Raw genomic sequence first — 17,540 nt, forward strand, 5'->3', positions numbered from 1 at the left:
TTATTTGTGTAAAAATAGGGTACTCAATATCCTATCTAGGGATGATTGTAGCCTCTGTGCCTTGTATGATGGCACTTGTACAATACAGATGTATGTATCCCTACTGTCAAGAGTTCATTTAAATATATGAAAAATTCAAGAGGTTGGTTAGGAGACACCAGGTTGAATCTAGTTTCTATCAGATACATAAATCTTTTTTTGTGTCACGCCACTTGTTCATAGACATTCTTTTTCCTGATGAATGGCAACTAGATTTATCAGGAAGATATATGACACTGGCTCCATTTCAAATGATTGTGTGATGTTCTTTGGCAGCCACTGGAAATGCACATTGCACAGCAGCCTGTCATTTTGTGAGACCCTAGGGTAATTGTTAGAGGTGCTCATGACTCAGATCATTGTCTATCAAGGTAACATGCAATTTCCTTGGCAGAAGCTTGGCAAACCTACATTATACAGCAAATGGGTGTTGTTTCCTCATCTCACATTTGAATTGTGTGCTTTGGCCTCTTAAATCTTGTGCTCAGTATGTTTGACTGTATAGATCAATCATTACCAGAACTTCCAGCCCCCCATACCCATTTTTGGAAAGAATGCAGAGTGACTAATGGATAAAAAAGCTGAATTGGAGTAACCCTGTGCTTGCCAAGATATTTTTTTTCAACATTTAAGCACTTAAAAAACAAAACTATGATCTTATTTTTTGTAAAGGGAGATTCTGATTCCCAAGAGCAATTTCTTGTATCATCAAACCTCTAAATTCTAGAGCATAAACATGTAAATTTTATGTTGCTCATTCTTTTATATCCATGAAAAGCCAGTTCTCTGATGCGGCGTTCACAATTTTTCCCACATATTTGAAGCCATCAAATCACTTCCCAATTTGAAACCAATCTTTCAAGAGTAAAGAGAGTTAGACATGTCACATTATATCAGATTCTTGATGTATCCAGCTAAAATTTCTCTCTTTGACCATTGTCCCAATTGGTAGTTTGTTCATTCACTCATTTATTCATTCATTCATTTGTTCACTTTAACAATCCTTTGACAAATACTTCTGGCATCTTTTTTCTTTGCCATGCACTGAACTAGGATTGGGATTATGATGGTGATCTAGTGTAAGAATGTGTAGTTGCTCTGTGTGATATAAAATTAAAATATTAGGTATATAATGAGAATATCTAATTAAAGTTACTGTATTAGTTTCCCAGGGCTTCCTTAATGAATTACTACAAGCAAGATGGCTAAAACAACAGTTAAGGAGACCAATAGTCCAAAATCAAGATGTGGGCAGGGTTGGTTCTTCTGAGAGAGAATCTGTTCCATGCTTTCTTCTAGCTTTTGGTGGTTGCCTGCAATCCTTGGCATTCCTTGGCTTGTAGACACATCATTCCCATTGCTGCCATTGTTTGACATGGTGTTCTCCCTGTGTGTCTCTCTGTGTCTTCACATGACTTTCTTATAAGAACACCAGCCATTGGATTTAGTGCTCACCTGAATCCAGTATGACACTACCTTAACTAATTACATCTGCAAAGACCCTATTTCCAAATAAGGTCACAATCTGAGGCTCTGGGTCAACATGAATTTGCGCGGGGGTGGGGTGCGGGGCGGGGGATACTAGTCAACCCAGTACAGGCACTATGTGCCTGAATAAGCTTCACAAAGTGAAAAGGGAGCTTCGGGATTAGTCAGGCTTCCTGTGATCTGTCACTAGTTACTTAACCTTTCACGGCTCTTTTGTCTTCCCACAATGCCAACAGTTCAGGATTGTTGTAAGAATTAAAGAGATAATGCATGTGAAATTGTCTGGGAGTTATGGTCCATTTTATTTGTTGATTTTGTTAATTTGTGTGTCCATAGGCACAGGCATGGATCTTTTAAGAAACTGGTGTCAGTGAAGTTTTGAAAATAAAAACTCTGTGATCTCATAATCTTCCAGGGCTATTCCTCTTAACAGTCTTTCTTTTTTCCAATCCAATTTGACCCTCACATCAAGTATTGAACAATTTCTTTGCAGTGTTACAAGAGGTTGGGTTTTAGAATCAGTTGATTCTCTGTTGTTATTGTTAGCTGCCATCGACCTGACCAAATGAAAAGGTCCTTGCTGGCGTGTAGAATTCAGTATCTTGAGAAATAAACTGGACTCAACTACCTGATATTCCAAACCAACAGCTTTTTCTGACTTGACCCTATCAACTTCTTAACATACTGCTTTCTTGGGCCACTCTGAGAATATCACTCTTGCTCCTGCAATTAAATTCAACAAACATTTATTGAGCAGATGCCAGATGCTAAACTACGTGCTTGGGGACACCAAGATGAATGACAAGTAATCCCTGCTCTGTGAATTTCTTGCAAATAACTCAAAAGACAAGGAAAAAAAACGTGCATGGGTACCACATTGTATTCAGAGCATATCTGCAATTCCCAGCTTAGACTTCTCAAGTCCTCGAATGAAACAGTTCTGTCTTGCTCCATGAGCTAAATCTTCCCATGTGTTATTTGGTCTTTGCCCTTCTCTCTTCCTGATGTTCCCCATCTGCAGATGCCACTGGTAAGATTCATTTCAACCTACAAGTATGACATGTTTGGATTTAGTTGTGAAAAATGCCTTCTACAGTCGCTATACAAAAGTGATTGTGCTGAATAACTGTAAAATGATGTGAGATATTTTGAACCAGCCAGGCTGTTCGCTCACTTTCGTCCATTCATCATCCTTTGAAAGGTGTAGCTACTTTCTAAGGCAAGAGCATGTGTTTTTAAATGAACAAATTGTCAATCTCAAAGGACAAATGTGTTTAGAGGTTCCCATATCTGTTTCTTCTTTCCTGCCTCTCTCCTAGCAGGCAGAAACAGGCTTTCAGAAAGGAGATCAGCAACATTACCAGCATGAATGAGTAATGTGGTACCCTGGCATCCACTCAGTCACACAGACCCACGGGTATGGGCAGAAAGTGGAGGAGGAGGGGCAGAGGAGACGAAGGAGCCAGGTATAGATATAATATGATTGTCCATTACTTATTAAACATTTGCTATGTGCCAGGCACTTCTAGAACATTATCTCTAATCCTTACATCAATCCTGCAAAGTGGATATTTTGAAGAGAACGTCCTCAGAGAGGTAAAGTGATTTGCCCAAGATCATACAGCTGGTCAGTGCCTGCTTCAAACTCTGCTCTGCGTCACTCTAAAACCTGCTCCTTTTCATTTTAACCAGGACTTTCAAAGTTTATTTCTGAGAAGTTACTTCAGGGGTTGAACAAATGTCATTAAAAATACATAAAAATGTAGAACAGAACTCAAATTCACATAAAAAGACCAGACTTAATGGTCTGACAGAGATTGGAGGAACCCCCGAAACTATGGTCCCTAGACACACAACCCAGAACTGGAACCATTCCTGAAGCCCACTCTTCAGCCAAAGATTAGACAGGACTATAAAACAAACAATAATACACATGAGGAGTGTGCTTCTTAGTTCAATCAGGTACACGAGACCAAATGGGCAGCTCCTGTCTAAAAGCAGGATGAGAAGGCAGGAAGGGACAGGAACTGGTCGAATGGACACGGGGAACCAGAGTGGAAACAGGGAATGTGCTGTCACATTGTGGGGGTTGCAACTAATGTCACAAAACAGTACGTATAAATTTATGTATGAGAAATTAACTTGAACTGTAAACTTTCACCTAAAGCACAATTAAAAAAAAAATTATTTAGAAAAAAGAAAAAAGCACAGTAGAGACCGCTCGTATATTATTGCAAGTTCTGACTGGTTGTCTTTTAAGTAAATAAATGTTATACATTTGAACTTAACACCTACATTTATTCTGATTTGGTACTGCTTTTATCTGTTTCATATTTTGGAATGATAACAAAGATGTCGTTTCAAAAATAGGTTCCTAAAAGATTGATTTTTACTGGCCTACAAATTACACTGCTTTTCTTGCCAAGAGATACATTACATAATATATAGCAAACATAAAAAGGACTATGCCGACATGTATAATACAACACACATGGCAAGCATGTAACAAGCCTCATATGTTGAATTATACAGCATGGTTAAGCAGGCTACCAGGAGGGGTGTAGGGCGCAGGCAAGGGTAGACCTTTTTTTTTTTTTTTTCCAACAGCTATTTCTAAAATAAACAGTGCATGTGCATCTTAATGACACAAATTGCTGATAGTTGGGCAGCTATATTCTATTTTTTTCCTCACTTGCCAATCCATTTTAAGAGAGAGTTTATATTTCTGTTGGTTAAGTTCCATGCTAATGAGATCACAGTTTCAAAACACATATGTACGAGCTGGATTTACTCAACTTCATGGCCAAATTGTACACTCTTAATTTCGACCGTGTGTTCCTGAAAATCTTCCTTGTTTCTAAGAGAGTCCTTGTCTCCAACAGAAGTGTATACGCTCATCCTGCACACACATACCAAAAACTTTGCTGTTGTTTTTAGTTGCTGTCATTGAGTTGGTTCCAACTAATGCCACCCTAACGTATAACAGAATGAAACATTGCCTTGTCCTGCGCCATCTTCATGATCATTGGCATGTTTGAGTCCATTTGTGAGCTGTAAGATTTTCATTGGCTAATTTTTGAAAGTAGATTGCCAGGCCTTTCTTCTTAGTCCATCTTAGTTTGGAATCTGTGCTGAAACCTGTCCATCATGGGTGACCCTGCTGGTATTTGAAATATGGTGGCATAGCTTCCAGCGTCATAGCAACATGCAAGCCACCACAGTATGACAAACTGACAGACGGGTGGAGCATCAAAAACCTTAGACCCTAATACTTCATAATAACAAGCAGTCCTTTCTTTTTAGATCAGCATAATTTTTTTGTAAAGCTCAGATCTCAAAATGGTAGTCCACTTAGAAATACCTTATCCTGCAAACTTCTTCTCAGAGGTGCTACTATGACACTAACAACTTTTGCTATCATTTGTATTTTATGAGAGTGGAGTTCAAAAGTATTTTCCAGAAGAAACTGTGACAGAAATGACTAATGTGAACTTCGGCTATAACCTCAAACTTTAAACTGGATCCGGGGCTGGATTAGATGACCTTGAAAGGGGTCCCCTTCTAAGTTGAAGAGTATAGAAGTCTTAAATTTCATAAGCCCTTGTTAAGACTTTACATTAGCAAGAAAGTAGACTGTTTGCTGCCTTCATCCTCTGTTCCTTAGATAGCAAATTACTTCCTGGTAGGTCTCTGATGATTTGGCAGCTGTAGTTTATCTTACTTTGGTCATCAGCCACAGTATCTCTATAAGGCGAGACAGCTTCATTTTCAAGATATGGAAGCAAAGCCCGCTTGAGGTTAAGTGGTTTATTCAAATCATATGTGAACTGTGTAGGACCAAAAGCTGAATACAGCATCAGGCACCTTTCTGCAAATAAAAGGTGGTTCTCAATAACCTAGAACTTTTAATGTTTTTCCCTAGTGGTATGACTTTAAGTGTGACCATGTGTTTGTGAGTGTTTGAGGTCAGGGACTGCATTGAATTCAGCTTTGTATCTCAAGTACTTAGTGCTGTGCTAGACATAACCTAGCTACTTAATAAATCCATGTGGAACGAATGGGAGTGGGTACCAGAAATATAACCTTGTCTGGCAGAAGATAGCAGCATTTTCATTTTTAAGCATTGGGATACCAATTATTCTCATTTCCCATTCTGCTACCTCATCTCCCCCACCAAAGCTTAAAATTCCACCATTAACAATAAATATGTGTATAATTTTGGAGCCCTGGTGGTGCAGTGGTTAAGAGTTACGGCTGTTAACCAAAAGATCCGCAGTTCAAATCCACCTGGTGTTCCTTGGAAACCCTATGGGGCAGTTCTACTCTGTCCTACAGGGTTGCTATGAGTTGGAATTGATTCGATGGCAAGGTTTTTTTTTTTTTTTTTAATATGTAAAATTAGCAATGCTCTCCACTTGGAACTGCCTAGTAGAAAGAGTAAAGATATTGGAAGTAGAACTGAATCTTTCTTTGGGAATACTATGCAACCTCTTGTGCCTCAATGTGGGTTCAACAATAATGACAACAGCTACTTTTACCACTATCATGAACAACTTGTGTTTATTTTTTTAAGCACTCACTAAGAGCCAAGGTTTTACATGTATCTAATCTGCACAACATGCCTGGGAGTGAGGTCTTATTATTGTCATTCAGCCCTGGTTCAGAGACATCAAATCCCCCGCCCAAGGTCACACAGCCAGTTGGACAGCACTGAAAGAGAAGTAACGTCTGCATCATGGATTACTGCTCTAAGGACTTGATATTCAGCCCTCCATAAATGGAAGCTATTAAGATGATGATGACGATGATAATGCAGGAGTGCTTGCGACTCATAACACATTGAGTGCACAGCATCTTAGTATGAGTAGGTTTATGACATCGATTCCCTCCCTATAGCAAAGACACTCAGCATAAAAGCTATCTCTGCTTGAGGGGAGAGGGAACTTAATGGTGAGTTAGGGGATGACGGTATGGGAAGGCATTCCATTATTCCAAAATTAAAATCGTCCTTTAGAGAATATACTCTTCAACATCTAGCTATGGGAGTCTGTGAAAGTCGGAACAAGAAGCAGAGGCTAAGACAATTTTATCAGTTTCACCATTTACCCATTGTGTACTTGAACATTACAAAGAACAGGGTGGAACATTCTCCCTTGCTCTTCCCCTGAGAGAAATCTGTTGCTGTGTGTTGTTCAGCCTTCGGGCTGCGTGTGCCATCCCACAGTGTTTCAGCAGAGAGCTGCCAGAAGAGAATAATAACACAAGCAGTGTTATCTGCTGACACAAAGGACAGGAATATACTTACAGCCTAGACTTGACTTCTTGCCTCTTGTTAAGGCACCAAACAGCCAGGCTTACTGACAATCTCCCTGAGACACAGTCACTTACTCTAGCACTATTTAAATTTCTGAGTGGTGGATGGCTTTGTTTCTCATTTGTTTGCATCCCTGAGACTAAAGGAACAAGAAAGAGTACAAATTAGGGGATGTTAATCTGGGGTCTGTAGACCCCAAACATGAATGGGCTTCACGCCAAGCTTAACCAAACCCCTGACGGCTCAGAGGTGAGAGAGACCCACATCTCCATTTCTTGATGTATATTAAAGAAGATATGTCTAAGTAAGATTAGCAAAATAATTGTTTATTTTTAGCTGTTTACTACAATAAATGAGCCATCAACTGTCTATCAGTTTCTCGTACTGTGGTGGCTTGTGTGTTGCTATGATGCTGGAAGCTATGCTACCAATATTTCAAATACCAACAGGGTCACCCATGGTGGACAGACTTCAGTAGAGCTTCCTGAACAAGACCAAAAATTAGCCAATGAAAGCTCTATGAATCATAACAAAATATTGTCAGGTATAGTGTTGGAAGATGAGACTCCCAGGTTGCAAGGCACTCAAAATACAGCGGCGGCAACAACAGACTCAAACATACTAATGATCTTGAAGATGATACAGGGCCAAGCAATGTTTTATTGTGTTGCACACGGGGTCTCCATGAGTCAGAGCCGACTTGGTGACAACTAACAACAACGTAATGAAAGAACATTTTTAGCACAAAACAATATCCTGTAAACCCACTGTGTGAAGCATAGGATATTTACAGTGTTTATTAAAAATACTAATTCAGAATGTGTTCCAGGTGGTGTGGCCCAATCATTGGTCACGTGGTTTTGGTTATCCAGTGACTGTATTATTTTTCCAGTCCTCAGAGTGCGTCTCTGTGAGTGTACGTGTAATCTCATCTCATAAAAGTGTTCAGAGTCAAAATCTGAGGATCTCTGAGAATGTGAATCCCAGGCCACGTGGCCCCCTGGGTTCCTCTCTTAAGTCTTTCCTGAGAGGCTCTGCCCCTGACATTGAATGCAAATAGTGATGCTTGTGTCTTCATTTCCCAGGTTTCAAGCCCAAGTACTCCATTTGCCAAAAAAGGCTAAGAACTACTTGTCTCAAAAACAGCCTAAGCTATAAAATCCAGACCAATGAACATAGCTCTTCGTTGTTGAAATTCAGAATACTTTGCTTTTAAATAGCAGTGGTTTTGGTTCTTGCAATTTAACTTAATATTAAACACCCTTTAAAATTACTCGCTGGCTTTTTAAAAACAGTGTAGTAATCTTGGGGTCTTCTTTTTTCACTTTAGTTGCCTCCTCTCCATCCTTACTGTAGAATACGTAAGTTTTATAAAAATGACGTTGAACAGACTAACAGGCAGTGGTCGACACCCTGTCCTGCTACTCTGGGATTGTGTGACCGCATTGGAAGTGCTTTCCCTGTCTGGTCCTCTGTTTCTTTATCTTTAAAATGGGATGGTTGACTTTGATTTCTCAAATCCCTTTTAGCTTTAAAAGACTACTTTTCTTACTCCCTTCTTCCATCTCCTGCAAAACTGTCCCCAGAATATTTTAGTACCCAAGTCCAAAGCTATTGTCATGGTGCACCGGCCTACTATGTTAGAAATAAAACATTGTCTTTATTTTTAAAACCAAAACCACAACTTAAATAGGCGTAGATTCAGATTTATTTTTTCCTCGACATGGTGGCAATGAAATCTTTATTCTGTTCTTATGATGAGTAGTGCATGCCAAGTAAACTCAAATCACTGTCAAAATTTAAAAATAAAGGTAAAATGTTTTAACTTTTATTTTTAGTGCAGATTTGCAGTGATGCTATAATACCACTAGATGGCAATATAATTGCACCAAATAACAATCATTTCCTTGATTTGTCCGGCATTAAAATCCCAATAATTGAGGCCAGAACAGGTTAATGCATTAGTTAAAGAAACTAAGGTAAATATAATCAGGTGTTGGAGTGTTAGTTAATACTCTGAATGTGTGTAGTAACCCAATATTTATGGGAGAAAAGATAGTTAAACTAAATATTAATTTATCCTATTGCTGAGTCTATCTTCCTATTAAACTCCAGCTAATTCCTGAGACGAGTTGGCAATAAACACGTGTATCCCACCAAGCACGTCTAATTCATAGTTTGCCCTCCAGTTTTGGTTTTCATTTTTTAAAATAGCAGTTGTTGGGGATGGAGTGTACCTCACATATATTATTCATAGATAAAGTACTATATTCTTCTCAGGAATGTGAGCCCTAAGACACTGGTGATTTTAAAGGGAAATGGCTGACTTACCGTAAGCTGTTGGCTGGGCCATTATTGACCGGCAGGCTCAACTGGAAGCACTTTGTTAGGGGATTAGGTTGCCCTGGAAATGCCTTCCTGAAACTCTAATGATGCACTTAAGGGGGCCCTCCGGGACTGGAGTAAAACGTCTCTTAGCAGGCATGTCTTCCACCAAGTCCTCTTGGGATGAGTTGGGAGGGGGCCGGGGCAAGCCCAAAAAGATGGCTTAGTCAGGAAACAACCCCAGAAAAAAAAAGGTTGCAGGTAACCATTTCTTACAGGTAAGCTAACGACTTTCGGCCCTAAGTCTTACTGACTGTGGGTTTCCTGTGGGTGCCGGAGCTTCATCTATTCATTTTGCAGGAGCACAATTCATTCCAGAGAGATCTATTTATTTATCTGCTTACTTATTTGCTGTGGGTGGGCAGTGAAGAGGGGAGGTAGCAGAGAGATGGAGAAGGAAGCAAAACTGGAGGACATTTAAGAGACCATGGTTTAATCCCCTTCAATTAAAAAAATAAAGCCACTTTGTGGCTTGATCATTGGGGTCATTCAATGTGATTTTTTTTTTTTTAGGGGAAATTTGCCCTTCAGCAGACATTCAGTACATGTGAAAAGAGTTTGTAGATTTTTCAAATGGAAAAATCACTTGTGTTTACCTCATCACGGAGGGTCAAGACGGGACAAGAAAGAGGGCAAAGAAGAGGCCCGTTGAATCTCCAGACTCCGGACAGGGGACAGGACTGGGAGGGAAGTGGCTGCGCAGCGCTGCGTCCCCGCCCCAAGCCCAGAGCTCCTGAGAGCCGCGTGCCCACAGCCGGAGCGCCGCGTCCCCGCGCAATCCTGGCAACCTGTCACCGAGGAAGACGTGACTCCGAGCTTCCTCCGCTTTCTCCCAGCCATATTCCTTTAAGATGATGTAATAGTCATTTCCCTGGATGGTTTCTTGCCTGCACTGCTGAAACAACAGCATCCGAACTGCACTGGGAACTGTGGAACCACCCAGATCCGCCGCCTGAGAAGCTAGAGCCCCGAGCCCCACGCCGGCTCCTCTGTGCTGCAGCGGACCGGCTCCCACCTGGTTAGGAACATGGGAGTCCGTTTGCCCTTGCTGGCAGGTGGAGTAGCTACCTGGGAGCCCAGCAGAGCACATCTGTCTGTCTTTCTGCTCCTAGGCTTTCTGAAAACCTTCTAAGTCCCGGTCCCTCTTGCAACTCTCTTCTGTTTTAAGGATCCTTTTTAAAGGTTCGTTTTTTTTTTCCTGGAGAAGCTTTGGTTAAATATTTTTTCTCTGCTTTGCTTCTTCAACCCAACCACCTCTCATCACAGTTTAACTTTTTTGTGACTCGTTTTTAACTTGAGATTGGAAGTGAATATATAAGTACATATACATGCATACATTTATATAAACACACATACACACACATATATATATAATTACTATTTTCTTAGAGCACATTTCTCTGGCACTTTTCACTGATACCTCTGTCCTTTACCTGTTTGGGATTTGACAAGATCCAGACTCAGCGTGGCTGTGGATTCTGATTACCTTGCAAATGGGTATTTCTTCACAGGAACTGGGTCTCCAGCTGTCAGTAAGGTAAGCTCTTTGGCTTATTGCTTTCCCTGACCAGCTGATAAAACGACCCCCTTTTAGAAGTTGACAATTGTATATTCCTTTTAAATGCAGAATTACAAATAGGAATGTCGTTATTAATAATTGCTGGAGACAGAGATATATGGATAAACATGTAGACACGAAAAGAGAGAAGCTCCGATAGAGTTGAAGAATGGCTGAAATCATAGTTCTAGGGGTGCTTATGTAAAATAATCTCTTTCTCCCTCCCTCCCTGTTTTTCTCCCTCCCTCTTCCTCTCTCTCCTCTCTCCAGCCATCTCTCTTTTTCTGACTCATGCTGGGTTTAAGGAAATAATTTTCTCTCTTTTCCTTCAGACAGACCTGTCAGTAACTGGGGACTTGGCCTGTCTTGCCTTCTGAGCTTCGTGGAAGATCGGATGTAGATGAGTTGATTATATTTCATGAAGTAATAGCTCACCACCAGCCAGGGTTTAAACTACTTTTTCAGCATCATTTCATCTGTGGACTCTTCTTAATTTTGCTTTCTTGGGAAAAAAAAGAACTGGGGTAAGAGGAGGTGGTTTTTTTACAAGTTAGGATCCTTTTCCCTCCTTTACAAGTTGATGCAAAGGATAAGGCTGTGATTCCATTGGATTGCACCTTTAAATCAAAATACCAGAAGAAGAAGAAGAAGAAAGGGACAATGGCTCTGAGTGGAAACTGTAGTCGTTATTATCCTCGAGAACAAGGGGCTGCAGTTCCCAACTCCTTCCCTGAGGTCGTGGAGCTGAACGTTGGGGGTCAAGTTTATTTCACTCGCCATTCCACATTAATAAGCATCCCTCATTCCCTCTTGTGGAAAATGTTTTCCCCAAAGAGAGACATGGCTAACGATCTAGCCAAGGACTCCAAGGGAAGATTCTTCATTGACAGAGATGGATTCTTGTTCCGTTATATTCTGGACTATCTCAGGGACAGGCAGGTGGTCCTGCCTGATCACTTTCCAGAAAGGGGAAGACTGAAAAGGGAAGCTGAGTACTTCCAGCTCCCGGACTTGGTCAAACTCCTGACCCCTGATGAAATCAAGCAGAGTCCAGAAGAGTTTTGCCATAGTGACTTTGAAGATGCCTCCCAAGGAAGCGACACGAGGATTTGCCCCCCTTCCTCTCTGCTCCCTGCCGACCGCAAGTGGGGCTTCATTACTGTGGGCTACAGGGGATCATGCACCACGGGCAGGGAGAGCCAAGCAGATGCCAAGTTTCGAAGAGTTCCCCGGATTTTGGTTTGTGGAAGGATTTCCTTAGCAAAGGAAGTCTTTGGAGAAACTTTGAATGAGAGCAGAGACCCTGACAGAGCCCCAGAAAGATACACCTCCAGATTTTATCTCAAATTCAAACATCTGGAAAGGGCTTTTGATATGTTGTCAGAGTGTGGATTCCACATGGTGGCCTGTAACTCATCAGTGACAGCATCTTTCATCAACCAATATACAGATGACAAGATCTGGTCAAGCTACACTGAATACGTCTTCTACCGTAAGTAAAATGGGTTCTTTTCATTTTTCATGTGGATCCGTTCTCTTCACAGGTGTATATGATCAGCATACTTAGTCTATTTCTAAGGAATACTGTTTGGTTCTTTTTTGTACTCTTGAGTTCCAGCTAGAGTACTAAAAGTTGTCTTTCCTAAGGTAAATTTTATTCGTTTTTCCAATTAGGTCACAGAATGTTCAAAGGCCTGAAAAGCACAAGAAGCAAATGATACTGGTATATATATAATATATGGTATGAAAACACAGACATGTCTGTTTGCCAGTATTGAATTGTGATGATAAGATCCGTGTTTAAAATTTGGTTGTTGGTCCACTGGAGCTTGGTTGAAGCAGAGTGGACAAAGGACTTCTGCCTATGCTTTAAGCTGAACTTTGGAGTCTATTAAGCACGTTGGTAAAGACTTGCTTTCATCAGGGGCTCTGAAAACACACATGGATGCTGCCTTGAATAGCATGGTCTTGGCTAGATGGCAGTACAGACTACCGAACAGCCCCCTTTCCGCCAAGTCTGAAATTTGCTTTTATAGACTTTATAAATCTGCTATATGATTCTTTAGCATTTTGTACTGAGATTTGAGTGGCACTGCAGACTTAATTAAACTGAACTTCATTTGAGATCCATTTAAAAGGAACTAGATCCTTGAGAATTGTCAATCATAAGCGAACACCTTCAGACAGCTGAAGTGGTAGAATCACTGATATAAAAGAAAGCCAGGGAGACAAAAGAAAAGGAAACAATTATACTGAACCTTTAAGTAAGGGTATCTCAGAGGTCAGTTCGCTCACTTCAATCAAGATTTAGGGTGCAGATTACCTCGTTCTATGAAATGGCATTATTTTAAATAAACTATAAGCCATTGATTCCCTAAAGGAACACAGTAAATCAGCCTGTTCATTGTAGTGCTTGATTTGGCTGCTGATTTCCAACAGGCCTGGGAGTTGAGTGAAGTGAATTCCACCAGAAATATGTTTTCAGTTTGTTAGCATTTGATTTCTTAGATTTTTATTTTAAAGCAAATCTAGATTTCATGGGGTTGGAAAGTCTAAATGACTTTGAACGTAAAGGTAGGGCTGAATTTCTTGGGATGATTCTTGCCTAGATTTGAATTTATTCCTTTTGTAGGTGGTGTTGGGAGCCTTAGTGATAAGGCCAGTGGGAAGTCGAGGTGTTCTGCACTGGGTTGTCACACATTTGGCTGTTAAAAGTGAACAAACATGGACTGACTATGGAGAAAAAAGAAATCAGTTCAGTAGCATATTGATGTGTAATAACAGACATTATATGGTCCAATAACCCTTTCTATGGCTTCTATCTATATCTTCATCTATGCTGGAGCTTAGCTGCCAGACACTGCTTTCTTCTTTCTGGTGATTTTCCCACTAGTGTAGAGATAAGACTCCAGCTTTCTAGCCTTCCATCAAGGAATCTTGGTGGTTACCTGTTCTCCTGTAAAGCAAAGTATCTTCCCCAAACTTTTTGGAAAACTGCATCTTGGAGATAGTTCAAATGGTAGGTTTGTGATATTTACCTTGTTCTCCAATTTCTAATATTTGAAAATGTAACATCTTAAGCATCAGCCGAATAAATGAAAACGTACCAGTCATTTCTCTCCCCCAAAGACATATCTCTATTTTACAAAAAGTATATTCTGAAAACAAAATAAACAAACAGAAGAAAAAAAAAAGTTAGATTTCTAATCACTTGCTCACCCGAATGAGACCTAGAGCTTGCCATTTATTTGCCTACTAGCTCCATGGCATTTCTACAGTCATCACAGGCTCATCCGTCTAACACTATTGTCCTCCTTAGATTGCTCTGGACACACATTGTTCTCTTGGTCCCATAACTGCTTCTTTCTTTGCTGGATTGCTGAGATGTTGCCGAGGAGCAGTTTGCTCTCCATCTCTCTGTAGCTAACACAGACATACAGGAACTTCATACCGTACAACATATATCTTGCATACGAGATACTGCCCCTTTGTACCCAACATCCAGAGCTAAGTGTTAACTCTTCCTCTGTCTTAGGACCAATAAAACTGACAGCTGGCTTTCTAGGGTGCATTACAGCTTCCGTGCAGCTGCTTAGCCATAATTATTTAATTAGAAGCTGCCAACTGTGCCTATATAAGCACTAATTCATCAAGCTGTTGTGCTCAGGTTAATGGGCCAAAACCGTGGGAGGGGCTCAAAAGCAGGGAGTTTGCTGCATGCAAAGATACTCCTTCCAGAAGAACTCAATTTCTTCCTGTGTTTATTTATATATGTTTATATATATAAAGAGCCATGGTGGTGCAGTAGTTAAAGCGCTTAGCTGCAAAAGGTTGGTGGTTCAAACCCACCAGCTGCTCTGCAGGAGAAAGTCGTGGCAGTCTGCTTCCATAAAGATTTACAGCCTTGCAAACCCTACTGGGGCAATTCTACCCTGTCCTACAGAGTTGCTATGAGTTGAAATAGACTCGACGACAGTGGGTTTGGGGTGTGTGTGTGTGTGTATGTAGAGAGAGAGAGAGAGAGAAATTCCTTAGATCCAAGTAAACAACTTCAAGCAATTAGACTCTTCTAATAACTTAGGGATAACACAGAGTCACTTTGCCTGAATCCATACCACAGTAAAAAAAAAAAAAAAAAAAAATGAACAGAGAGAAGTTAAGGCCTTGCATATGATGGTTGGTAGTGATAGGGAAAGACCCTTTCTTTCCCTATTTTTTGCTTCCAAGTTTTTCAGGGGAGCTTTGCAGACCAGAATCTCCCAGTCAGTAATTAACAGGTTAGGTTCCTGCCTCATCTAATTTTTGACACCCTTAAGAGGTGCCTCATGTAGACCTAGAATTGATGGACAACATAGCATAGATTTGACTGTTTTATTAATGTAAGACTATGAACAGGTAAAATGTCAACAGGTGTCTGTATGTGTTTAACAGGAAGATGAGAAATGTATTCGTCTACATTATTCATACACCAAAATAAAATACACACACTCCTCACTGGTCGACTGTTAGGTTCCAAAGACCAGGCTGTTACATGATAATTGGTGTTATGCAAAAATGGAGGCTGACCACATCATATCACAAAACAGAGGATGATTACATCATTATATAGCTTCCAAATTACTTCATTATATAATTTTCAAATTACACTAGTACATAACTGCCAAATTACGTCTTTATATAAGTGCCAAACCACTGAGAATCATGGCCCAGCCAAGATGACATAACCTTAACCATCACAGCCAGTGTTGCTCTCGCCTTGCACCTTGGTGTTTGTTATTGTCAAACATAGGTCATTAATGTGCAAAATCGTGAGACAGTAGATTTTTTACTATTGTCGTAAATGTGACATGTCAGATAATGTGATAGTCGATAAGTGAGGAGTAGGTGTATGTGAAATTCTATGGAGAACATGATTTGCTTCTGCAACCAAGAGTTTTAATGAGAGTAGTGTAGAAACATAGAAAATAAACGTCTATCCTAGGATTGTCTCACAGAGTATTTTAGATACTTTCTTTGCTTTAATTTAAAATAATAAGAAGGTACACCTCGTTTTCCATCCAACTAGCTAAAGAAATACCTCTCCTTTCACGCTGGTGGCATAGTGGTTAAGAGCTACATCTGCTTACCAAAAGATCACCAGTTCGAATCTACCAGGTGCTCCTTGGAAGCTCTATGGGACAGTTCTACTCAGTCCTATAGGGTCACTATGAGTCAGAATCGACTCGATGGCAATGGATTTGGTTGTTTTTTTTTTTTTTTCTCTTTAAGCATTATATAGAAGGAGATATCATCAACATCAGTCAATGACTCCTTGATTCACCTATAAATGAAATGGGAAGTAGGTAATTTGGAAAAGGAAGTCCTGATTTTGAACCAGATGCTCAATAACCATTAGGAACAAAAGTCACAGGTGCATGAAAATAAATGAACACTTCTTTCTAGAACCATCTTCCAATGCCCAAGAGAGTGAGAAGATTGTCCTTGGTTGTGGAGAATGATGCACATTTTCTTAAGTCTAGTCATGACTAAGTGACTTCAGACAAATGCCTGATAAAGCACTAAGATTCAAAGGAGTTTGTCTCTAATAAAACCATGATAACATAACCACAACCAGTAAGTTTAATTCATAGGACACTTACTCCAAAAATATACACTCTGAGTTCTGTGAATTGTAGATACAAGAACCAATTCTTTACATTTTCAATAAATTGCTGCTTGTGGGTACATTTTAACCTTTCTTATTTTTACTTCAGTTCTTTAAATTTAAAAGGTTACTTCCACAGAAGCCTCTAAATTATATACATGGTATATATCCATGAGACTGTTGATCAAGATGGCGTGTTGGTGAAAAGTAGATGAGCAAGTTATTTCCCACTTAGAATTCAGCTGCCTGCCCTTTCACTGGAGACGAATATATGGTTCCGGCCACTGTGAATGATTTAGCTGATATTGACTGCAAAAGCTGCAAGAAGAGGGTGTGTTTTCATAGGAAAAGAGGTGGAGATACATCCATCCTGAAATGATTCTAACTTTTTTTTTCTCCTGGTTATTTAAAAGACACCAATAATAACTTCCATTTTGATTGTCCATAGAGACGTGATGTTGCTGCATTCACAATGAAACAACAGGGGTTGTGTAGGCAACACTGTGCAGTGTGCGGGGTTTGGCTTCCACTGCCACCTGCGTTGCCTCTTTCTGTCCTCTCCACCTCGGATGCTCTCTTTTCCTCCTGTTTTATTTATCCCAGCTCTCAACTCTTTCTCCCTGTGCTTTCCAGAAATATTCTACAGATATTATAATTTGAATGCTTTCAAGGCATGGTGCTACCTTTCCCACGGGCTTTATAAAAGCCCTTTTAAATAATTGTGGATAAGGTAACTTTGTATCCTGAAAGAGGTATTGTTAAGACTTAAAAACAAACAAACAAACAAAACCTATTGCTGTTGAGTCGATTCCGACTCATGACAGCCCGTGTGTGTCAGTGTAGAACTGTGCTTCATAGGATTTCCAATGGCTGATTTTTTGGAAGTATATCACCAGGCCTTTCTACTGAGGCACCTCTGGATGGACCTGAACCTGTGAACTTTCAGTTAACAGCTAAGTGCATTAACCTTTTGCCCCATCCAGTTAAAAAGGGACTTCTTAAGATTTTAGGCTTTGTAATTTACAATTTTAAAAAAAAGCACCATTTAAGGATAAAGCTTCATCTTGAAGTCGATTTAGACCCATGTTTGGGCAGGTATTGGTTGGTAGTGG

The 17,540-nt window shown here is 40.2% G+C and overlaps 1 protein-coding gene across 1 annotated transcript in view; it reads left to right on the plus strand.

Annotated features, from left to right (window-relative positions):
* Positions 1–10,628: 10,628 nt before the first annotated feature.
* Positions 10,629–17,540, plus strand: part of KCTD16 (potassium channel tetramerization domain containing 16) — a 371,106-nt gene continuing 364,194 nt past the window's right edge. The window contains exons 1-2 of the mRNA XM_004381138.3: positions 10,629–10,763; positions 11,117–12,276. Coding sequence (XP_004381195.1) covers positions 11,445–12,276 — 832 coding nt within the window. The 5' untranslated portion in view covers positions 10,629–10,763; positions 11,117–11,444. The remainder of the gene's footprint in view (positions 10,764–11,116; positions 12,277–17,540) is intronic.

The sequence above is a fragment of the Trichechus manatus genome, unplaced genomic scaffold, assembly GCF_000243295.1.
Source record: "Trichechus manatus latirostris isolate Lorelei unplaced genomic scaffold, TriManLat1.0 scaffold00080, whole genome shotgun sequence".
NCBI classification, from domain to species: Eukaryota; Metazoa; Chordata; class Mammalia; order Sirenia; family Trichechidae; genus Trichechus; species Trichechus manatus.